This window comes from Hyaena hyaena, unplaced genomic scaffold, assembly GCF_003009895.1.
Source record: "Hyaena hyaena isolate Hyena2069 unplaced genomic scaffold, ASM300989v1 scaffold_167, whole genome shotgun sequence".
Lineage (NCBI taxonomy): Eukaryota > Metazoa > Chordata > Mammalia > Carnivora > Hyaenidae > Hyaena > Hyaena hyaena.
In genome coordinates this window covers 704,015-728,973 of record NW_024080798.1, presented here as the reverse complement: position 1 = coordinate 728,973, position 24,959 = coordinate 704,015, and the positions used below count along the sequence as shown (strand labels likewise).

Below are 24,959 nucleotides of genomic sequence, written 5' to 3'. Positions count from 1 at the left end.
TCATGTAGCGAGGTCACCAAGAGATACTTTGTATTTTCCTGCCTTATCAGCTCTTGTTTGTATCAGGAGCAATTGTAAAGAACAGTACACAGAGTTCATCTTTTAAAATCAAGTCCTAGGAAGAAAGCTAAGGAGGGAGAATACCAGAAAAGACTTCTCTTCCGACATAATAATTCCTCTGCTGTCAGCTTCTCTTTATCAGGAAGGTTTAAATTAAAAGAGAGAAAAGTTGTTTACTAGGAAATTTTGAAAAGTGCCATTGATTTTCATATCCTTTATAAACTTTTACTTATTGATGTATAATTTACATGTAATAATATATTAGTTTCAGGTATACAACAGAATGCCTTGGTATATGTATATATCATGAAATGATCAACACAGTAAGTAGTTAACATCCATCCCCACCCACAGGTACATTTTTTCCCCTTGTGATAACTTTTAAGACCTACTCTCAGCAACTTTCAAATGTTCAACACAGTATTGCTAACTGTAGTCACCATGCTACATCACATCCCGACTTACTTATCTTACAACTGGAGCTTTGTATCTTCTGTCTGCCTTCACCCATTTTGTCTACCTCCCTACCCCCACCCCTGGCAGCCACCAGTCTGTTCTCTGTATCTATGAGTTCAGTTTTGTAGAGTTTGTTTTCAGATTCCGCATGTAAGTGAGAGCAGAGTGTATGGGATTTATCTTTCTTTGTCTGACTTATCTCACGTCGCAAAAATGCCCTCGAGGTCCATTCACATTGCCACAAGCTTTCCTACGTTTTTATGGCTGAACAATATTCCATTATATATGTACCGCGGTCTCTTTATCCATTCATCTATCAATGGACACAGGTTGCTTCCATGTCTTGGTGGTTAGTAGTAATACTGCAAGGAACATGGGGGTGCAGATGACTTTTCAGATTAGTGTTTTCAGGTCCTTCAGGTAAATACCCAGAAGTAGAATGGCTCGCTTTCCTAGTACTTCTATTTTTATTTTTTATATTTTTTTAATGTTTATTTTGAGAGAGAGGGAGCAGGAGAGGGGCAGAGACAGAAGGGAACAGAGGATCCAAAGTAGGCTCTGCACTGAGAGCCAAGAGCCTGATGGAGGGTTTAGACTCACCAACTGTGAGATCATGACCTGAGCCGAACTCAAAGGCTTAACTGACTGAGCCATCCAGGAGCCCCCCCTATTTTTAATTTTTAAAGGAACCTTCCTACTGTGCTTCATGGCTACACCAAGTTACATTCCCATGGACAGTGCACAAAGGTTTTTGTTTTTCCATAGCCTCACCAAACTTGTTTTTTATCTTTTCAATAAAAGCCATTTTAACAGGTGGAAGGTGACACCGCATTATGGTTTTGATTTGCATTTCCCTGATGATTAGTGATATTGAACACATTTTCGTGTACCTGCGGGCCATTTGTATATCTTTTCTGGAAAAAACATTTTCTTCAGATCCTCTAACCATTTTTTTAAGTTTATGTATTTATTTTGAGAGAGAGAGAGCATGTGAGTGGGGAAGGGGCAGACAGAGTAGGGAGAAAATTCCAAGCAGGCCCCGCACTGTCAGCACAGGGCCTGACGCAGGGCTTGACCCGTAAACCTTGTATGAGATCATGACCTGAGCCAAAACCGAGAGCCAGATGCTCAATCAACTGAGCCACCCAGGCACCCTAGATCCTCTGACCCTTTTTTGATTTTTTTCCTTTTGCTTTTGAGTTGTAGGAGTTCTTTATGTATTTTGGATGTTAACTCCTTCGATTTGCAAATATTTTCTCCCATTAATAGGTTGCCTTTTCATGCTGATGGTGCCCTTTGCTTGCAGAAGCTTTTTAGTTTGATGTCTTCCTTGTTGATTTTTGCTTTTGGTGCCTTTGCTTTTGGTATCAAATCCAAAAAGTCAAGACCAACATCAAGGATCTTAATCCCTGTTTCTTCTAGAACTTTTATGATTTCAGGGCTTAATACTCAAGTCTTTAATCCTTTTGTGTTGATTTTTGTTTATAAGGTACGATAGGATCCACCTCCATTCCTCTGTGTGTGGTTGTCCAGTTTCCCAATATCACACAGAGAAGAGACCACCCCTTCTCCACTATATAGTGTTGGCTCTTTGACGTAAGTAAATTGACTATATACATGGGTTTCATTTCTTTTCATTTATGTGTCTGTGAAAGTACTATATTTTTGAGTCATTTTCCAGTAAAAGTTCTAGAATATTTTCCATCGGAACCAGCTAATAATTTGATTTTGTGATAGTTTTCCCATTCTTTCCTAAATTTACAGCAACTCCCAGATACTGTGATTGTGAAGAATTCTATTACCTAATGAAAAGGAAGGTTGTGTATTAGAAGACTTGTGTTTTAGTAAATTACTTTGAAGGTTTAAGAAAAAGATCTAAATGGCATCGTTTAAAACTTTGAGCATTTTATAGGTGTTTCTGTTTTCTCATCTCTATACTGTTAATACTCATTATAAATCCAAGTAATACAGTTGGACAATGGCACCATTGGTCCATTTGGGTCAACAACTTTTTTAGGAAATTCTAGTCTTACCAAGTCATTTTTCCCTCTACACGAGAAATATTTGCATTATTATTTCAAGAGTAGTGGACACTTCTAACATATTGCTATTTGGTCCCTGGGGTTGGTAGTCTTTGGTATTTCCACTCCAGAGTGCCAGCCTACCACAGAAAACTCCACTTCTGGGACACTTGGGCAAATAGGCATTTTATCGTATCTTTTACTGAAATTGCCATTTCCTCTCTGAAAATTAGCACACTAGCTAGCTTCTCTTCCTGAGGGCTGGTAAAGAAACAAGCACTTTTGAACCACCCAGGATTAAACAATTCTCTCTGTCTTTCTCCCCCCGGCCCCCACCTTGTCCCCTCACAGGCTCACATGCTCACACACACCCTCCTTGATCTGTCTTTATCTCCAAATTTGCATCCCAAGGCAAAGGTAAGCATCTCCTCCAAGTCTCCAGCAGAAATGAAGAGGTGATTGAGAAATCCGTCCCCAGACTGGTGCTCCCCCTACCACGTGCCCCGTCCCCCGCCCCACCCCCACCCCCCACCCCCCACCCTGCGCGGGTCCAGCACTCTCCCCCAGCACTCCACCCCCACTGTCCTCTCCCCCGTATCTCTAAACCTGGGGGCAGTCTGGGCACCAAAGTCCCCGCCCCCTCTCCGGCCAAGAGCAATTCTTAACCTTTTTTGGGCTGGGGACCTACAAAATGCTGTGGACCGTCTCGGGATGGGGGGGAGGGGGTCAGCCTGAAAGCTTTGCGAAACTTCCGAAAGCCTGTGGCTCTGAAACACACCCCGAACTGCCAGATTAAGAACCCCATCTCCAAACCTCTTGACTTCGGGCGATTAAAGCAGGAGCGGAGCTCAGATGCCACACTCAGTCCCTAGTGAGAAACCGTGCGAGGGCCAGGCTCGCGGACTCAGGGCCACTTTCACTTGTAAGCAACCAAAGAGTGGGCTCGACGGGGACAGAAAGTCGCCAGGAGGGAGACGGCTGCTGTAAAGACACGGAGACAGAAGGGAGGCAAGGGAACCGGGAGAGGAGAAATACGGGGAAACGGGGCACCGCGGGCGGGGAGACCGCGCCGCCGCGGGGGAACCGGGCAGAGCCAAGGGCGCGGAAGAGGAACGAGAGCTTCGGGAGGGAGAGAGCGAGCGGAGAGGGGAGAGGGCTCGGGAGACAGAAACCGAGAGCGCCTGGAAAGGGAGAGAACTTTCTCTGCTCTCCCTCCCCAGGGCAGGCAGTCTCGGCAACGCCGATCTCCGCGAGGTGGAGGCGAGCGCGAGCCGCGGGCCCCCAGCTCCCCGCGCGCCCGGCCTCCGCCTCCCGCAGCCCGAGGCCGGCGGCGAGACTCGCACGGGCCGGCCGAGGAGGGAACTCCTCCGTCTGCAAGGAGGCGGTCCCCGCTCGCTTCGCTTTCTCCTCCCCTCTCCTCCTAGAGGCGGGGACCCGGGGTATTTGAGCGGCGGAGGACCCGCGCCCCCCCCCCGCCTCCGCCCCCCCCCCCGCAGCCCCCCATTCAAGAAGCAGCTCCGCTATCCCCGCCAGCAAAGGGCGCCCGGCGCGCCTCGGAGCGCACGTTCCGCGCCTTCTCCTGCCCGCTCCCTGGACATTATGCGGCCGAGCAGTCGAGCCCCAGTCCTCCTCCCGCTGCTGCTCCTCCGGCTCCTCCTGCGGCCCGAGCGGCTCAGCTCTCGGCAGGCGGCGGCGTTGCTCAGCCGAGCGCAGACGGGACCCTCGCGGCGAGACCTCAGCGACTCCTAAAGTCAAAAGTTGGCGGCGGGCGCCGGGCTCCGCGGGCTCACCGCGGCCGCTGCCTCGCGTCGCCGCCGCAGCCGGGGAGGGCAGGAGGGAGGGGGTGGGGGCCGCAGGGGAGGGGTGGGAAGCACCATGCAGTTTGTATCCTGGGCCGCACTGCTAACGCTCCTGGTGCGGGACCTGGCCGAGATGGGGAGCCCAGACGCCGCGGCGGCCGTGCGCAAGGACAGGCTGCACCCGAGGCAAGGTAATGAGACTGCAGCCATCGCCACCCCTCCGGCCCAGTCGCCACCTCCGCAGCCTCTGCGCCCGGCAGCGGGCACCCCGCAGCGGAGGCCTCTCTCTTTTTCCTAGAAAGAAGGATCTGCTGCTTTGCAGCCTCTCCCTTCTTTAGGTCATTCCCAGCCAATTTCTAGAGAGAGCCAGCGGAGAGCAAACTTGGTCTCCCCCACCAAGCCGCTTTGCTTGCAGTTTGATCTTTCCCGTTCACCACCTCCAGGGCCCAAACTATAGTTACTTAGTAACTGGGGGTAGCACATAGTGACTTGTTTTATTTCACTCAGATTATTTGAATATGCATTGAATTTATTTAAATATGAAATTTATCTTATGTATTTTGACTTGTTGATTGATTCCGAATGGTGTATCCTCAGCGTTTAGCACAGTTCCTGGCAATTCCTGGCACATAGTAGGTGCTCAACAAATATCTGTGCACTGACTGAGGATGAAGGCAATTGACTCAAAGGGGCAAAAACATAACTGCTGGAAAATAACCCGGGACAAAACCCCCTTCAGTTTAAATTAAAACTTGCGGGAAACTGGTCTGCGGAAAGTGGAGTTATTGCTTCATGTGTCTCTGCTTCTCCCTGCAGTGAAATTATTAGAGACCCTGAGCGAGTACGAAATCGCGTCTCCCATCCGAGTGAACGCTCTCGGGGAACCCGTTTCCACGAACGTGCACTTCAAAAGAAGGCGACGCAGCATTAACTCTGCCTCTGAGCCCTGGCCGGCCTTTGCCTCCTCTTCCTCCTCCTCTGCCTCCGACGAGGAGCATTACCGCCTCTCTGCCTTCGGCCAGCAATTTCTATTTAATCTCTCTGCCCATTCCGGATTTATCGCTCCAAAGTTCACTGTCACCCTTCTCGGGACGCCCGGGGAGAACCAGACAAAGTTTTATTCCGAGGAGGAAGCGGAACTCAAGCACTGCTTCTACAAAGGCCATGTCAACACCAAGTCTACCAAGTCCCAGCACACTGCGGTCATCAGCCTCTGCTCGGGAATGGTGAGTTGGTGCGCGCTCCTCTTCCCTCCCGCCTCTTCGCCAGTTTCTGGAAGACTTCATTGCTCTCTAGCCTAAGACCCTCAACTGTGCCGAGTTTCCACTATGGCTTTAAATATCCGCTAGAAACTGGTTTGCATCCAGCGGTTTGGGTCACTGGGTGCCTAGCCCAGTGCGTGCGCTTACACCGGAGGGGAGCGCACGCATCCGCTCCCTGGGGTTCCGTGTGTTTCAGGGCTTTTGGAGACCAAACTCAGCTCCGCTGCTCCTTGCCCCACGCTAGTAGGCGGCTTGGAAGTCGGTTTCCAAACTCCAGGGTTGCCTGCCCTTCCTTGTAGCAAACACAGCCGCCCAGGAGCGGAGCAGCTGAGCGCAGGCAGGACCCGACTCCTTATTGGCGCGTCTTGACTCAGGGGTGTGGGCTGAGGATCCCCAGCCTCGGGTATGGGGAGTTCCTTCTGTGTGTCGTGGAGGGCGGTGCGTAATCTAGAGTCCCCGCGATCTCTCTGCGCCTTTTTTCACGCGCCAGGAACCCTGAGGCTCAACACGATTGACAGGGAACAGGTCCGTCCCAGGAACGGAAGGGTGGGCCAAGGCCTCCGGAGGCGGGGGAGAGGGCGGAGCCTGCCCCGGACGCTTTGAATTAGGGTAAAACTCGGAGTGGGGGTGTGGCGCAGTCCGACTCTGCACCCTGCTGGCGGGGTAGCCCTAAGAAACCGAAATAGTGGGAGAGAGGCTGCAGGGGCTGCCCTGACGAGATCTAAGTTCTTTGGGGTTTTCTGCCCCCACAGGGGTCCCAGAGACTCGAAAGACGGAGCCCACAACAACGCACGTTTTCCCCAGATAAGGAAAGCAAGAAGGCGCGGGGCGGCCACCTCCCTGCGCTGCAAAATACGCACTTAGGGTTTCCGAGAGGGTACCTCGACCCCCCTTGACCTCCACTCCCCACTTGCTCTCCAGTTGGTCCGATAAGTCATTCGCCCTCTTCCCCCAGCACATTTGAAGCGAAGTTCTAAAGTTCTGATTCCCCCAAAAGTGATCCTTGACTTTCCCAAACGATGTGCGTTCCTGCCACGCGCGTGTGACGCAGAAACTTTCCCGGGTCAGACTCTCCAAACGCACGGCGTTGTGCGCACTGCTCCGCGGTGATGCGTTTACTCTCCCCCTGAGGACCCACATTCCCCGTCACCTTTTCTGAGGGGGCGCACGGATTACTTACCGGGGCACTTGGCTGTCTCTGCCGAGCGCTGTCGTTGGTGGATCCTGCGTCCCCGGTTTGGATGTCGCATCCATCTCCACCGCTCTACGCTCTACACGGAAGGGTCGGGTGGGGAGCGAGGCAAGCCTGAAGATCTGGGACGATGAAGGTTTTAGCTGCTGGGAAATGAGCACAGGGATGAGCCCCTCCAGCCCCCAGCAAGGCTCCAGGAGCTGCGGCTCGTTGCTGAGATTGTTTGGGGGTGGGCGGAGACGGCAGTTTGACGCGCGGGGGGGGTAAAGGGGTGCTGCTGTGAGTCATCGCCGCCCCAAGACCTAGGGCCAAAGCGCAGTAATCCTTCCATTCTTCCCAAGATTATGGTTGGGGTGGGCATAAGTCAGGTACTGGAACCCAGGTCATCAGAACGCCCCTAGATCCAAATGTAAACCCTAATTCCAGAACTAGACGGAGGGTGCTAAGTATGTACGTAAAGTTTGTAAACAACCTTTACTCCTCCTCCTTCCCCGCCTCCACACCCCGCTGAGTGGCCCCAGCAGTTGTACAAATACTTTTCTGCGCAGGACCTTGATTTCTGGTGCGAATTTTAGGTGTTGCCCTGCACGTGGAACTGCAAGTCGTAACTCTCTTAGGGAACTGAGGGCCGGGACTTCAGAAATGATTGTACAGACCGTTACAAACCCATTTATATTGCATTTAATTTGCAGTCTGCCTCTTTGGGACAGGAAAGGTCCAGAACACATCTTCAGGATAAATGCACTGGCTGTTTCTCTCTTCAGTGATTAACCTAGCTCCAAAACCCTCATCCCTCTGTCTCCCTTCTGGAATTTCTTTCCTCCCAGGACTTCCCATTACCATCTCTGCACCAGTAGAATTATGGCGTTCCTAGTGGCCCACCCGGGGAATATTTCACACTTTAGAGTGAACCATGCCAATCTGCCTCCTCCTCCCCCAACCCTGAACGCGCGCGCGCGCGCGCGCGCGCGCGCGCACACACACACACACACACACATCCTACAGTCCGTTATCAGTTTCCCTGAATTCCATCTCAGATGTGTCTCTCACTGGTCTGAACAAGCCCTACCCTAATTCTAGATCTCTTTCCTTCTCTGCCCCTCTCTCACTTAGCACTGTTGTCTAAGAAATATTTCCATCTGGCCTCTCCTGCTCCAGTCTTTTCTCTCTAATCCCTGCCACACACAGCTCACAGATTAAGGATGACTCGGTGTAAGATCACATTACTCCTCTGGTCACTCACTTTACATAGCTCCCCATTGCTTAGTGAACAACTATTAACTCCATAATCTGACACTTCAGACCATGTACGACATCCCTTCTCATGCCTTGCACATCTGCAGGCCGGGCTCATCACTCAGGCTTTCCTCCACAAATTCTGGGTATCGGGCTTTTGCAGATTTTCTCTGAGTTTCTCTCCCACCCCAGTCCTACCTCATTGCCTTTGGGCCTGTGGGTTTACTTGGTCATGTACCCCAGCATCACATGCTCAAATCCTACCCTTCTTGTAAAGTAACTTCCATACTTCTTCCCCAGGAAACCTTGTCCTTCAGCCTGCTGTTCTCTCTCCCTGTTAAACGCACAAACACTTATCTGTTGCTCTTTTATGATGCTTAGTATCCTCTCTTGTATTATGGTTCTTGGTACACATGTTCTTTCCCTTTCTCCTTGGCATCGGGGACAACATCAGTGAATTTCTCTCCCATGTTGGAGCCTTGGTTACTGTAGGTAACTTAGTACCTATGTTTGAATAAATGGTCACTTTAATCAAGAAAGGATTACTCTTTGATCAAACAACTCTTCTGTGAACCAACAACAGAATTAATTGGTCCTCATACAGATGACATTTACTGGACTTTTATTAGGTGTCTTACACTGTCATAAGTACTTTTTTTAATGTTTATTTTTGAGAGAGAGACAGAGTGTGAGTGGGGAAGGAGCTGAGAAAGAGGGAGACACAGAACCCAAAGCAGCCTGACATGGGGCTCGAACTCACCAACTGTGAGATCATGACCTGAGCCGAAGTCAGACACTTAACCAACTGAGCCACCCAAGTACCACTAATAAGTACTTTTTGTATGCATTCTCTCATCGCATCCAGATCCTCACAGCAGCCCAGCTGTCAAAACAACCAATTTTACAGATAAAGAAGGACAGTAAGGCTTTGAGAGTTGGAGGCTTGCCCGAGGTCTCTTAGCTAGTAAGTGGCAGCATTGGGGTGCCCACCCTATCTTTCTGACCCACGTTCCTAACCATGGGCCAGAGACTGAATCTCTGTTTCTAGAAAGAGTTTCGAAGTTCTTATTTTTTTTTTTTACTAAAGTTTATTTTAAGAGAGACAAGGTGCAAGTGGGGCAGGAGCAGAGAGAGATGGAGAGAGAGAGAGAGAGAGAGAGAGAGAGAGAATCCCAAACAGGCTCCATGCTGTCAGCCCAAAGCCCAAGGCAGGGCTTGATCTCATGAAATCATGTGAGATTGTGACCGAGCCAAAATTAAGAGTCGGACACTTAACCAACTGAGCCACCCAGATGCCCCTCACAGTTCTTTTTAAAAAGGTACTCGACTATAATCCAGATTCCTGAGTTCGAGATTCAGCATTGAACACTATTAAGATTCAACATGAAGCATGATTCACCTGCTTCTGTATCACTGAAGAAGGCCTTTGGACAAGTCTCTTCCTCCCTCTGGGCCTTAATATCCTCTTTTCTAATCGAAGGTGTCAGATCACCACCAGATGAACTTCCAAGTTCTCTCCCAGTCTTTATGACCTGTCTCTGGTAGGTTTCACATGTAAGCTTCCTGCTCTGTGCTCAGAGAACACAAGGGTTATATATATAAAATGTTTATTTTTGAGAGAGAGAGAAGTAGAGAGAGGGAGACACAGAATTTGAAGCAGGCTCTAGGTTAGGAGCTATTAGCACAGAGCCCGACATGGGGCTCAAATTCCCAAACTTAGAGATCATCATCTGAGCCCAAACCAAGAGTCAGACTCTCAACCAACTGAATCACCCAGGTGCCCGGCACAGATTCTATCCTGGTGGTTAGAGGCTGACACAGCAACACGAAAAACCACTAAACTGTTATAATCCCTTACAAAGTTTCATTTTGCTAAGCACTTTCTGTGCATTATCCCATTTATTCTGCATAATAAGCCTTTACAGTATGTATTTTTATCACCAACTGACGAACAAGGAAGCTGAAACTCAAGAGTAGTTAAGGAACTTATCCAGGGTGGGGGGGTGAGTGGCAGCGCTGGGAACCTATGGCATCCTGACCCCAGGCCTTGCACCATTTCACTCCCTACTGCACAGGGAAGGGGTGCGGAGACATTTATGTGCCAGTGTCACAGGTGGCACCACACAGAGTGCCTGTGATCAGTATATGCTCTCTGAATTTGAATTAATGTCAAGGCCTCCATGGGTCAGCTTTTCCCTGTGGAGCTCACACTTGTCCCTAAATTTCCAGGCTTTCTTAACACAGAGAAATGCTCTCTTTCCTGTAAAAGTGAATATGATTAGAATTTGAGCACCAGGGAAGGATTTCTTAGAGAGAGATTTGGATAGCAGGTGCAACAGAGTCAAATCAAGAAGGTACGGACCTGGCAGAGTGAACATAAACTGCTTCTCCGAATGTGTCGGCAGCAAGTTCCATTTAAGTAGCCCTCTTGGGGAGGGGATTGGGTGAAACGGCACCGTGTCTCCTTGACAGTGTTCCGTCTTTGTTTTCCTCCTTGTGGCTGAGTTATAGTAAATCACCCTCTCCTCCCTCTTTCTTTGCAGCTGGGCACATTCCAGTCCCATGATGGGGATTATTTTATTGAACCACTGCTGTCCATTGATGAAGAAGAAGATGGAGAGGAACAAAACAAGCCCCACATTATCTACAGGCACAGCATCCCGCACAGAGAACCCTCAGCAGGAAGGCAGGCGTGTGACACCTCAGGTATTTCCTTCTTGCTCTTTGACAGGCTGCAAAGTGCCACCATGTCCATTGTCTTGGATGCAGTCTTCAAGCGAGGTAGGTGTAGCCCATGGCACGGGCATGGAGGCCAAAAAGAAGTTTAGTGACTTGTCCAAGGTGGCACAGCTGGTAACTGACAAAGTTCAGGTTCAAACTCAACTAGCTCCAAGCTCTCCGTGGGCAAAGCTGCCTCTTGGTGAAGTTGCTGATTTTTAGGATTAAGCGTTAGTAATGTCTCCAGACCATTACAGCCATACCCTCAGTCAGCAATCGCTCATGTTCCCTGGGTGTCCTGGGGTTTTCTGTTCATTTGGGATTTTTTTTTTAACCATGTAGGGTTATGAAAAGTGAAAAAGTCTCACAAACTGAACTCTGAAAAACGTCTGTGTGTTTATAAAGGAATTTTTCCTATCAGCTTGAGTTTTCACTGTTGCTCTATGACTTCAGTAAATAAAGGGATGAAAGCATAGATGGCGCTGTCAGGTTTGCATCTAATGTGTGTGTGCCCACCCCTGATTCCTGTCCATGCTGGACAGGTTCCTGGAAGCTTTACGCTGACACGCCTGACCATCGTCAGACACGTGTCATTCAGGGCACCTTGAAAAACTTATCCTTGTGAGTGTTGCTCAATTTCCAGCCGTAAGACAGCCCTTCACTCTCTGCGAAGCCTGGTTACTTTCTCAGCTTATCACTAGAGGTTGTCCTTCAGTTTGATCTGTTTTAGGATGTTTGTTAAAATACTCATTTTGTTGTTGCTGTTCTTCAACTTTCTGTTTCTTTTTTTTTTTTTAATATTTATTTATTTTTGAGAGAGAGAGAGAAGCAGCCCGTGAGCAGAGGAGGGGCAGAGACGGATTCTGAAGTAGGCTCCAGGCTCTGAGCTGTCAGCACAGAGCCTGATGCGGGGCTCAAACTCATGAGCTGTGAGATCATGACCTGAGCCGAAGTCAGACACTTAACTGAATGAGCCCCTAGGTGCCCCTCAACTTTCTGTTTCTAAAACTTTTTTTAAAGATTTTTACATTTTTTAAATTTATTTCTGAGAGAGAGAGAGAGAGAGAGAGAGAGTGAGCAGGGGAGAGTCAGAAAGAGGGAAATACAGCGACGTGGGGTTCGAACCCACAAACCGTGAGATCATGACCTGAGCCAAAGTTGGACGCTTAACTGACTGAGCCACCCAGGCGCCCTTGTTCCTTAAACTTTATCCTATTTCTATTCTTTATTTTAAAAAGTTGCTTCTCCAAATTATATAACTTCTCAGGATCTTTCTGGCATCTCCAAATAGAATTCAAAACCAGCAGAGGGGTTCCTAAAATGCTTCCCAAGTGATCCCTTATTTCATCCTATATCTGCATTAGGCTTTTCTGCTGTGACAGAGTGTGGTACCCTATTCCCTCCTGGAATTAGGATTTCTAAAGTAATCCTTCAGTGAAAGATAACGCTGGCTGCTAATCACGTGGAGTAGCCGCGCCATAAGACATGTGGCATTGTAGCTCAGGTAGCACTGTGTTCCTCCTGCCAGGGCTAGATGGAATATAACTGAAATATTATGTCACTTAGACTCACTAAGGAGCCAAGGCATGGGAGAGATGGTTGAAGGAGCAGTGCGCGCAGAAACAATAGCGCCAGCAGCTTGCGCAGTTCCCGGCTGCCCTTAAGTTTAGCGGCAAGACATTTGTCACATTTTTGGAACCATGCTCGTAAGAACAATGTCCTTTGCTTCTTGACTTTCCACGTCAGAATTAGCAAATGTTCATTTTGTGTATGTTAATAAACCTATAGATCGCCTGTGATAGAGAGGAAAAGTGTGCTTCCTCCCCTTTTATCTTATTTATATTCAAAAAATTCTCAGCTGGTATGTTCATTGATCAGTTTATTGAACAGTGGCACTTGGTGACATTCTTCTGTCCTAAAGTGGAAGCAAGCCAGCATTAAAAAAAAAAAACCAAAAAAAAAAAACCTCCCAGCTATGAAAGTCCTATTCTGTACTGGCATTGTGCAAAGCCCTTTCCCTACATGACTTCCCTGAATCCTTACCACAACCCTGTGAGGTGGGTGCCATTCTTATCCCTATTGTACCTGGCAGAGGAGCAGAGATGAAGCCACTTGGTCCAAGTCTCACACCTACTTCATCATGACAGCCCATGTTTGTCTTATCCAAGGACCCATTTTGTGTGTGCAGTGTGATGTATGTATGTGCGTTGGCTGTGACAGAGAGAGAGAGAAGTCTTACTTGATGCTCTTATTCACAAAATCCTCAAAGTTCATTTTGTAAAAATTAATCACCTAAGTCAATGGACTTTTGATTTCCTGGGCTAGAGGATGAGTCATTGTCAAGTCCTGTTAAAAACAGAAAGAACGAGGGACTCTTAAAAGGTCAAGATTGAGGACGAGAGAAGATACCTTCGGTTTTCAGAGGAGTTATTTGTGTTCTGGTCATTCTTGGTTTGGGGGCCTTTATGTGCCACCATCCAAATCGCCGGTGCCAGCTTTTCGTTTTCCTTCTGGTTTGTCCTAGCCAGTGGCCAATATGGCTGCCCGTCCTTCACCCCGTGTGATGAATCAGGAGCCCGGCCGTTCGATCAGCTCTTCCAAAGATTGCTGCTGGACTCTGCCACTCAGGTTTCTCTCCTCCAGCTGCTTCTGTGCCCCTTGTTTGAATACAGATGCAGGAGGCTCAGAACAGTTGGGGAGAACTTTGGAATATGGCAGAGTTCACCAGCAGGCATTAAAGGGACGGAGCGGCAGGTCTTGGAAACTTCCAAAGCCAGGTAGCCTGTGCACAGGGAGTGCAAGCAGTTGGGGGTGTGGAAGAAATCCCTGTGGCCCGAGCAGAAAATATCCTCTACCAGTATCTGTCCATTCACCTTCAGGGGTTTGTCCCCGAGCAGTGGTTGGTAGCCAAGAGTAAACTTTAGAAGTATCCTGGGAACCTCAAACAAAATGCAGATTCTTAACAAAACAAAACAATACAAAAAACAACCCTCTCTCAGGCTGGTGAGAAGGAGCAAGAACCCTTGGGTTTACTGAATGCTCCACAGGACTCAGAAGTTAAGTTAAAGGTGAGAGTTCATGCTACCGAGGGGTTTAAGGCTATGTAAGGCCATTTAAGACCACTATCCACTGCTTACCACTTGCTTTTGGACTTTGGGTTCTCTTTGTTTGTTTGTTTTAATGGTGACCCACTTTGATATTTATTTTTGAGAGAGGGAGAGAGAGCACTCATGCCGGTGGGGGTGGGGGGTGGGGGACGCATGCAAGCAGGAGAGAGGCAGAGAGAGAGAGACAGAGACAGAGGATCTGAAGCAGGCTCTGTGATCGTAGAGAGCCCGGTGTGGGGCTACCCTCACAAACCCTGAGCTGAAGCCGGATGCTCAACCAACTGAGCAGCCCAGGTGCCCGTGGTGTCCTTCCTCACTGCTTTCTAGTTCTTTTCTTAGGATGACCAAAGACTTTCTGGAGGAAACTGTAGCAAGTAGCTCTAGGCCACCCAGCTACTTCTGTACACATGAGCAAACTGTAGTCCTGGGATGTTAAGTTACCTATTTTCCAGGAGTGGTACTCTCTATGGTCAACACCAACCCCTCAGAATTTAAGATCGCCCTAGCCTTGGAGCCTGGAAGTCCCCCGCTGAGCTGGGCATAACCCTTTAGGTGCTGGCGGAGGGGAGTCTGTCCAGGGCCGGGCACTGTGGCTGTCACACCAGTGCCTACATAGGAAAGATGAGTCCTGTTCGTTTCTGATCCTTGATGTATATCAGATTTCCCAAGAACAGCTTCTGAGATAAATTATATTAAAAAGACACGTGCAGAAGGGAGCCTTAGATAGTGAAAATGTCACGGGTTCAGACGGGAGTCAACAACTTAATTTATTCATTCATGGGTGCATTCCACAATAACGTCGTTCCCAGCCCCTCTGCTGTGAGGATAAAACCGGGAGCCGTGTTTACGCCAGGACGCTGTGTGACCTCCAGCACATTGCAAGCATAAAGGAAGAATAACACATGCCTTTCGAGGGTGTACTTAGGACTGGATGAATATGAAATAGTGAAAGTTCCCAGGACAGTGTTTAGCAGATGGTAGGCAATCACTGAATGGTAGGCTAGAAAGAAGAATCATGAAAACAGAAATTGAAATAACACAGCAAGGGAAGGAAAACTCAGAATACCAAAATCCAAAGCTAATCGGGTTCCCGAGATTACGCTTAGAGCTTCCTGGGAATCAGGTCATAAAGGGCTTATGGGACTTGCCCAAGGTCACCCTGCCTGCAAGTGGTGGGGCCGAGAGCCCTTTCTCTCTGCTTCTTTTTTCTGTACCTAATGCAGCATTGTACACATTCATCTCTCACGTGTTTCTCTCTGCCCGGTGGCTGCCCTCCCGAGAATGTCTCTGTTTTGCCATCACTGGTTACGTCTGTGTGTATGCACTGGGGCCAGTTGAGTGTAGCTGCCTTTATTTGTGATTGTCATCCCGTTTGTAAGTTGCTCAGGCTTCAGAATGGCTTCTCCTTCCTGTGGCATGCCCTTGTTATTTCAGCGTCCCCTCTGCAGTGGGTCCCCAGTAGAGCTCATCGAGCTGACTGCCTGTGTGCCCCACACCCCGGGGGACCAAGTGGCAAGCTCAAGGGGAGCCGTTCAGGAGAGTTTATTGCCTTTGTAAGCCACCTCCTGCTGGTCCTTCGCATTGCTTTTTCAGATGAAACCCCAAGTTCTGTCTCACAGACACTCTGTGTTTGACCCTGAATTTTGCACAAAAGGACTTAGTTGTTCTTATCAGTGAGATAGATGTGCTTCCCGGTAGGTGAGAGAGAGGCAGGCGGGGGAGAAGGCCAACAGAAGGCTGTTTTGTTTGCCTGGGCCCAAAGGACGGTGTTTTTCCATTATTTGAATGCCTCTCTCACCCTCCCATCTCAGCAAGGCCTGCTTTTGTTTTGTTTTATTTAAGGCATTTAAGAATTATATACTTGTTGACCTATCGACACCACTTCTAAGGAAATAATTGGCCAATTGTGTAAAGATGTTTGTGTGAGAATACTTAGATTGGTGTTGTTTATTATAGCAACAGGGTAGAAAAAACCTAAGTGCCCTTCAGGAGAAGGATAGATCAAATATTTATGAGGTATGCATTTGATGGTTTCCTATGCGGCCATCAGAAATAATCATACTGGTATATGTTAAACAAATACTTATTTGGTGAATAAGCAAGTGATAAGTTAGTAGTATGGTAGGATCTCATTTTCTTTAAATGGTAACTGTGTGCTGGTGCATGTGTGTATTGAGCAAAATATGAAGCAATGTGCCCAGAAATATTTTTTTAATGTTTATTTATTTTTGAGAGAGAGAGAGACAGAGTATGAGTGGGGAAGGGGCAGAGAGAGAGAGGGAGACACAGAATGCAAAGCAGACTCCAGGCTCTGAGCTGTTAGCACAGAGCCCAACACGGGACTTGAACTCACAAGTTGTGAGATCATGGCCTGAGCCAAAGTGGGACACTTAACTGCTGAGCCCCCGAGGCGCCCCTGGTATGCACAGAAATATTAAAAAGGGATTGTGTTATGCTTGCCAGTAACATAGGCAACATTTGTCTTTTTATTTTAAATTGTTATATTTCTGACATCATTCCTTAATAGTTTTGTAACCAGAAGATACAATTGAAAGAGAAAGGAAGATACCAGCATGTAGTTATTTTGTAGCCTCATGGCATTTGTCACCAGATACCAACAGCCAAGCCATGATCCGTGCATGTTTTTTTTTTTTTAATAAGACAGTCTTAGTAACCAGGTAAGAATCCTGCCTTGTATCTTCTTCCTTGGGACATTGGGACCGATCAGAGCTGACACACCCTCTCAACCCAGCTCACTTGCCTTGTGCCTGCCTGTTGGGAAGACCTAGGAATTACCATGGCTTAGTCTCCATTAGGCACTGGAGACTCTGTCCCTCAGGATGTCTGGTCACGTGTTGGCTGGACTCCCAAAGATGCAGTCAGAAAGGCTGGAAAATACAAGAAGATGATTCAAGACCTCCTTTGTTGGGGTCTTCCATGTGCTACCCACGTTCCATACACGATCACTTGAAATCTGTTCATCAACCCTGTATATAGGGAAGGTATTATTATCCTTATTTGACATTTGAGAAAATGACAGCTCAGAGAGGCCCAGCCACTTGTGCAAAGTCACACAGCTAGTGGGAAGTGGGCTGACATTTGAACCTAGCTCTGATTCCAGTGTGCTGCACTGTGGGCCTACCCACTTTGAACATACAAGTCCTAGATGACACCAACAGTGGCTGACGTTTGTTGAGCACGTGTGGTGTGGCGGGCACTGTTCCAAGGGCTTTAAGTGGACTGTGCATTTCAATCCTCATCTCGACATCTGTGGTGCACTTGGCAGTGTGGAGACGCAGAGAAGTGCATCCAGTTGCCTTGCCCAGGGACACAGCCCCAAAACACACCCATTTCCACGCCCCTTTCATCCTGGTCTACCTAGAGGGTTTTTTTGTTTTGTCCTTTGTGGATTTGTTTGCATTCAGATATGGATTACTTTTGCGGGCAGGATTTTTAACATGCCTGCGTACAATTTGATGTGCAGTTTGATAGGATTGGAGGCGGGCGCCTGAGTGCCTCAGTCCCATTAAGCGTCCGACTTCGGCTCAGGTCATAATCTCGCGGTTCGTGGGTTCGAGTCCCACATCGGGTTTTGTGCTGACAGCTAGCTCAGAGCCTGGAGCCTGCTTCAGATTCTGTGTCTCCCTCTCTCTCTGCCCCGTGTTCTGTCTCTTTCTATCTCAAAAATAAATAAACTATAAAAAAAAATTGATAGGATTGGAGGAGGGCTGCTTGACACCTGGAATTCCCACCGAGACTCTGATGACTCGCCGAGGCCTTGGTCTACAGCACTCCTCGGTTGGAGAGTATCCTTGTTACTCATTAACCTCTGGGATCCCATTAATAATTTAGCAGAGATTGGCTGATTAGATTAGGTGCCCTGAGAGTTGGGCCCAAATGGAGTGAGAGACAGAGCTAAGGGCAGACCTCCGAGGGGGGCTTTTGGTAAACAGTTCTGGGACAGCTTGAGGGTTCCAGGCTGCGACAGAAGCGCTGGCTGACCTCGGGGACCCCCCTGGATCAAGCAGGTTACTGGTTGTTGGCTAATTAGTTACTTCTCTGAGAAGCCAGCCTACCTCCACCTTCCCACACACATGCTGTATCTTCACATCCTGTCTTTGAGCTGATCAGCCTGTGAATGTAAGAGTGGGCAACAGTCAGGGAGCCATGTGTTCTGGGCAGTGTGCTGGGCACACTGTGGGTTCATTCATTTCGTCCTGCACCAGCTCCCTGCAATGAGGGTGTTCCAGTGATTCCCATAAGGAAAGGGAATAAGAAATAAAGAGGACTGAACTGCCAGCGGTGAATGAACTTGCCCACACTGTTTAAGGGAAACAGCTAGTCCTCAAACGCAGGGCTGATTTGGATCTTTAAAGAAAGTTTCCACCATTTGGGATTTATTGTTTTGGCTTAATTTCCTGTCACTTACCCTTCTTTGTTCCTTGTCAGTCTCTATACCTTTTTTCTCTTTTTTATATTCTTTAATGACAGTCTCTAATAAGTAGTATAAGCAATGGCCTTTATCTTTGCAAATGACTAGAAAAATTACTGTTTTAAATAACTGAATTCTTGAGCCTCCTTCCTCAGCTTTATCTTCTTTGTGGAGTTTATATAAACATATTGCTTTTTTAAAATATCAGTGTTAATAGTGCTATACAACAACAAAATGAAAGGATAATAGAAAAAGAAACTTCTAATACAGGCAGTGTTTTTTTCTTTCATTCGTTCAATTTTTCCATCATGTCTTTTTTTTGTAATTTTTTTAATATTTATTTTTTTTTTAGAGAGTAGGGGCAGAGACAGAGGGAGACACAGAATCCGAAGCAGGCTCCAGGCTCTGAGCTGTCAGCCGAGGGCGCAATGTGGGGCTTGAACCATTGAACCATGAGATCATGACCTGAGCTGAAGTCAGATGCTGAAGTGACTGAGCCACCTAGGTGCTCCCCCCATCGTGTCTTTTTAAAAAAGCACGTTTATTAAGAATCATATTTCAGCACATAAAGAGGCGGAGGCAATTGTAAAATTAACCCCTCTGCACTTAATGATAACAAAGATTTTTCTATGTGCACTTTTTATTTTTTCTCATTGCTGGAGTATTTTAAAGTAAACCCAGGTACTGTGACATTTCCTGTCTGAATACTCCCATGGACATCTCTGAAAAACGAGGCTACTTTCTTCCATAACTATAATGTAAATATACCATGCTGAGCAAAATCAGCAATAATCACCCCATCTGACCTAAACACTGCCTGTATTACAATGTTCCTAATTGTCCCTAAAATGCCTTCTTCAAGTCCGCTTGCACAGATTATGGTCTAAATGAGCTCCTCCGCATGTTGCATTTTGTTATTGTCTCTTCAGTAACTTTTCACTTTGTTGCCAGTATCGTCCTTATTAAATTATTGTTTTCCTCCCAGTTCCAGTTTGCTCCCCATGGTCTTTTTCCCCGCTTCCCATTCTTTTACTCACCGATTCATCTTTATCATCGTAAGGCTGGTCTGCGTTTGCAGCCCTCTGAAAGAGCGGGTCAGCCTTAGAGCCAGAACAGGTAGCAAGAACAAAGCTACCAGGAATGAGCCACTTATCGGAGTAATTTCATTGAACACAAAAGGCAGCGTGGTTAGACTGGGTCTTGCCCCTTTATCTGGAGTACCTTGATAACCCCCTTTCTTTTTTCTTTTTGTCTTAAACCTACCAATAGAAAGATCCTCGATTTACAGTATTTACTAAGACTCCCTTATCTGCCATTGAAGGATGGTACTCACCTGTGTTTTGAAGCCTGTGGGAGTCCGTTTGCAATTGGGAATTGTCATGTGGCAAGTGAGGTGTAGGTCTGAAATTAGGACCCCTTGATGTATGACCTGCTTTCCTGCCTCCTGTCTTAAGCACTTTCGGTAAGCTTCTGGATCCAGAGATAGCATGAGGGCTCCCTGCTTTACTTGGAGCCCCAAGTTGATCTCTGTGTTTTCTGTCATCATTCCTGGCTGTTCCTATCGCTTTGCTTTAGAAACCCATTGTCCATCGAGGAAAAAAGGGTCCTGTGATATTTGCCAATGGGTTTATCTTTCCTGTAAGCCCCTGAAACAAGTTTAGATGCATGCCCCCTTCTCAACAAGAGATGTAAGAACCTTCAGAAGGCTTTGGTCGGGGCCAGCGGGAAATTGGTCAGGCGGGAGGACTCAGGCTGGAAGTATTTGCGGTTAATCGGGGAGCCCTCGGACTCCTCACCTGACCCGAATGGGACGTCTTTTTGAAGATGCTATAAAATCTCTTAGTTCTCCTCATATGGGGGAATAAACCCACTTGTTTAATGAAGGGCTATGTTATTACGCAATTGAGATTTAAGTGGTTTAACTCTGTGTCTGCCAGAGTTAGGCTCTGTATGATAATCAGGCCCTTACGAAATCATTATTGTAACCGTTTATGGGTACTCACAGTCTGCTTATGTCGAGGCCAGACTTCCGCACGGACGCTCTGTACAACTGAGAATCAATATATACGAAGCATTCCGAATATCACAAAAAGGAGTCCAAGGAAAGGCGAGGTAGGATGCTTTGCTTACATGTAGGTGGTGGACTTTGAGAAGGAGCAGAATCAAGCAAGGGGTAAATGTTGCTGAAACGCTTGCTGATTTCTTGCTCCTCAGCTCTCCTCACGGGATGTTAGAATCTGAGCAGGGCGTTGAAAATGGCAGGTGGCCCGTGGTGTGTGGAGTGAGAGACTCCTTTAGTTCCAAGCTGTTCTTCTGTCCTTTGGGGGCAATATAAGGCTTTTCCAAAGTTAACTGATGACGTGCTAGGTTTTTTTTTCGTCTTGTAAGCAATTTCCTGATTCTCACATTCGATGCCTTTCCACTGTAACAAGTTAGAGAGAATGGATATGGTTTTTAGCACCTGTTATCTGTTTTAGCAGGTCCCAAATAGAAAATGGGCAGTGACTAATAGACACACACACACACACACACACACACACACACACACACACTGTACCTCTCTTGAACACAAGCTGCCACCCACTTCTTTTTTTGTGGGTGCCTCTCTGCTCTGGAGTACTCTGTCTCCTTCTACCCTTCCGCCCCACCCCCTGATTGGCCATCTCCTTAATACCCTCTTTCAGAGTATCAGCTGACCAAGAGAGAACATTCTGGTAGGTCTGACCCATTTTGAATCCTAGGAGTTCAGTTTTCAGCATTATTCACTTTTACCTTATAAAAGATAAGAGCCCACAATTTTTTAATCCTGGAAGGAACTTTAGAGAGAACTTCCTTTCCAGTCCTTTTCCTGGATCAGAGAGGATCAAGGCTCAGAATTGCGAAGGGATTCATAATCTTGTAAGCAGGGCGAATGAAGAAGGGGCCTCTTACTTCTCCAGCCTGTATACTTTCCAAGCTGCAGATCAAGGAGAAGCCATCTGTGGAAGCAGAGTCTGGAAAGACGATCCTCCAAATTTGGTGCAACTGGAATGAGATTTGGGAATCTCACTGGATTTATTTGATGTGTAAGGACAATGAAGAATAAACTACCGAGATCCTTTAAGAAGCTATCTCAAGGCTAGAGAGGGAGATACCAGGCTCTTAATTCATTTAGGGGATTAAAGTTGTCACGGCAACAGCTGAATTTAAAGCAACAGAACCTCTGAGCTGGGCCAGGGTGCCGTGGGAGGCTGGCCCGGGGCTGGGGAGGGTTCCCAGTGGGTTCCACTTGTAATCAGATTATAATATGTCGCTGTGACCACTCGTTTCTGTGGTGGCTGAGAAGTGGATACAAGGACGGCCGATGATGTGTAGGTGAGGATGTGTAGTCCAGGCCGTGGTGTGGAAACTGGTCCTCAGTCCTGTGTAAGCCGGGAGATGTATATCAAAGGAATGTGGGAGATATTCTCTAGGAGTTGCCTAGAAGCCTTTTGAGAGAGTTCCCGGGCCTGCTGCCCTTAAGCTCTGATAGCAGAGTGATACCTCGACCCCCCACAGACACCACATTCAGCCGGGGCCACCTTCAGCAGCAATGAAAGGTCACATAGCAGAGAGCCCTGGAACCACTTTATTTCGGGAGCCTTCAGGGCTGCTCCTCCTTAGGTACCACAGAGCCACCGCCCTCAGGGCCTTCACATAACCTGGCCCTGTTTCATTACTCTGTGCGTATGAAGTCATCGAATCCCCCACCCCCGCCCGCCCTATTAGGGAGGAACTCTTCTTTTCCCCATTTCACAGATGAGGAAACTGAGGCACAAAGACCTTACGTGACTTGCCTAAAGTTACACAGATTGAAGGTGGAGAAACTGGGATTTAAAGGCCGGGCCCTCTGAGTCCCAAGCCCAAACTTACCCAGCACTGCATGCTGGATCCGGTATTCACTCTGCAAGCACCTAGAAAGAACCATCCTATGTGGTATCGAGCAGCCTCATGTGGCTCCTGAGCCTTTGAAATGTGGCCTCGCGCCACGTGCTGTAATGATAATATTCTAGATGTATTGGGTTAAATAGAAAATATCGTTAAAATTAAGTTCATCTGTTCCTTTCGGTGTTTTTAAAGTGCTCTGCTAGAAAATTTAAACTTCTGCATTTGGCTCACATTTCATTTCTTCTGGAAAGTGCTGGCCTAGAAGATCCCAGGCTGTGTCACAAAGGGGGCTGGGAGGCGGCCATCAAAAGCAGGCTGCAGATAGGGGAGGGTGGCTGTGGGCAGCTGGCGTCCCATAGCCAGGAAGACCAGGCTCCCCTTTCTGTGGGGAGATGGAATAGGTCAAAACCAGCATTTCCAGAAGAGTATTTTGCAGGATATTAATAGCAAAAACCAAACAGTCTCTTAGTGAAATGCAGGCCAGGGTGTGTTCAGCATGACATACTACCTCAAATAGATATTCTTTAAATATTTTCTCAAGTTATTTCAAGCGTGCCTCAGTTTCCACATTTTGAAATGGACAGAATCGTCCCTACCATACCTGGTTGCTGGGAGGAATCATCTGGTTAGTGCAGAGAAAGTGCTTAGAAGAGCACCTGACCCAGAGGACCCCCCCTCAACAAACGTCAGCCTGTATTACCCTGACAGGAGCCCCTTGTTCCTGGTTTAGTTGAGTGAGATGCAGGTTATTGAATGAGGAAGGCGCAACAGGGCCTTGGGTGAGGAGCCCCGAGTCTCTGCATTTGGTTGGAGGCACCCACCCTCTGGAAGATCCCTCAGACATGCCTCCCACCACCCATAGCCCACAACCCACCCAGCCCCTTGAACTCTACAAGAAAGCTTAGTAGGGGCGCCTGGGTGGCTTAGTCGGTTAAGCGTCCGACTTTCGCTTAGGTCATGATCTCGCGGTTCGTGGGTTCGAGCCCCGCGTCGGGCTCTGTGCTGACTGCCAGCTCAGAGCCTGGAGCCTGTTTCAGTCTGGGACTCCCTCTCTCTCTGACCCTCCCCTGCTCACGCTGTCTGTCTCTCTCTCTCTCTCTCCCTCCTAGAAATAAAAATAAAACATTAAAAAAAAAAAAAAAAAGAAAGCTTAGTATTTTATTCCAATGGCATCCCCTTCTCCCTCCCCCCCCCAGGAAAATTCCCCAATACACTTCTTTCCATTATCTTTCCAGGAGTGGGTCGTTCCCCCTCATCTGCCCTGTAATCCAGCCGAGAGCCCGTAAGTTTTCCCCTTACATGGTTCCACAGATGTAAACTGGGTTCTTCCCTGCAAGACTTGGCATTCTTAAAATGCTGATGAGCATGGAGAAAGTCCCAGATGTAAGTGCTGCATGTAATGTTTTGCAAACCTACATTATTTGGTTTTGGAAATATGTTCTGGGACCAACGTTCCCTGACCCAGTCTCAGGGAAGCATCGTTCATAAGGGCTGTGGCCAGCCAAAGGGAGTCGTAGCAAAATGTCTTCCAGCACTACCTCTGCCCGTCTTTCCCTGCCGGTCCTGAGCACGGAGCACCACAAGACCCTGGGCCTGCCATTCATTCTTCCCCCAAGCTCACCGTTCGCACAGAGAAATGGGTTTGGGGCCATATCCTAGTGAGTATCGAGAGGTTCACTGTTGCTTCTGAAGCTAGCAAGCTGAGGACCTTTAAAAAAATTAAACATTGGTAAGTTTTCATTCATCCAGGACCATCTTCCCCGCCCCCCACAAGCTCCTTCCATACCCAGTTGCTAGAAACTCTTTCTTATTAGAACATTCATTGGTTTTATGGCCATTTTTGTTTTTATGTTTTACATTTTTCCCCTCCACATGGGGCTTGTTTATCCATTTTCCTCTGGTCCCAGTAGACTGTTTTTTCTCTCCTACTGAATCTCTGTCTGAAGGCTTCTTCATGAACTCTTTGAACATATCGGAGAAAATGCAGATCTTAGATCTGACTAGAACAAAGGCAGCCCGGGCAACTGCCATCGGCTTCTCCTCTTTGTTCCCGGAACGTTATCGGCTCTTGGAGTCAGTTGCGAGGTGGAAGGGTTTGTGGCATTTGTTTACATCCCGTTACATCTCTGACTGTCTTCTCCCTATCAGTGCGCATGTGCTTGTCACTGGACTGGATGTCCCACGGGAGCCGGGACTGGCCCTTCGCCCTTTGTCTCCTCCCCCACCCTCCTTTCCTGTAGCAGATTCTTTCTGAAATAGAATTGTTTTCCCGGGAAACCTTAATATTGGCATACGAATTCCTAAAGAAGAGATCTATTGCAAATGACCAGTAAAGAAATAACAGCTCATCATTATTATCACCTTAAATTCTTTTTTTAAAATTTTTTTCTTACAAATAGTTTATTGTCAAGTTGGTTTCCATATAACACCCAGTGCTCATCCCCACAAGTGCCCTCCTCCATGCCCATCTCCCCCCTCCCCCCCACATCCATCAGTCCTCAGTTTGTTTCTCAGCATTCAAGAGTCTCTCATGGTTTGCCTCTCTCCCTTTCCCCCCACCATTTCCCCCCTTCTGCTCCCCCATGGTCCTCTGTTAAGTTCCTCCTAATCCTCCTATGCGTGCAGATATATGCTATTTGTCCTTCTCTGCCTGACTTATTTCGCTCAGCATAACACCCTCAAGGTCCATCCACGTTGCTACACATGGCCAGATTTCATTGTTTCTCATGGCCATGTAGTATTCCATGGTATAGATAAACCACATCTTCTT

The 24,959-nt window shown here is 47.7% G+C and overlaps 1 protein-coding gene across 4 annotated transcripts in view; it reads left to right on the top strand.

Moving 5' to 3' along the window:
* Positions 1-4,317: 4,317 nt before the first annotated feature.
* ADAMTS9 (ADAM metallopeptidase with thrombospondin type 1 motif 9) overlaps positions 4,318-24,959 on the top strand; it is a 164,812-nt gene continuing 144,170 nt past the window's right edge. For all 4 annotated transcript variants that reach the window (XM_039240054.1, XM_039240056.1, XM_039240057.1 and 1 more), the window contains exons 1-3: positions 4,318-4,527; positions 5,153-5,562; positions 10,570-10,732. In XM_039240054.1, the coding sequence (XP_039095985.1) occupies positions 4,413-4,527; positions 5,153-5,562; positions 10,570-10,732 (688 nt within the window). In that variant the 5' untranslated portion in view covers positions 4,318-4,412. The remainder of the gene's footprint in view (positions 4,528-5,152; positions 5,563-10,569; positions 10,733-24,959) is intronic.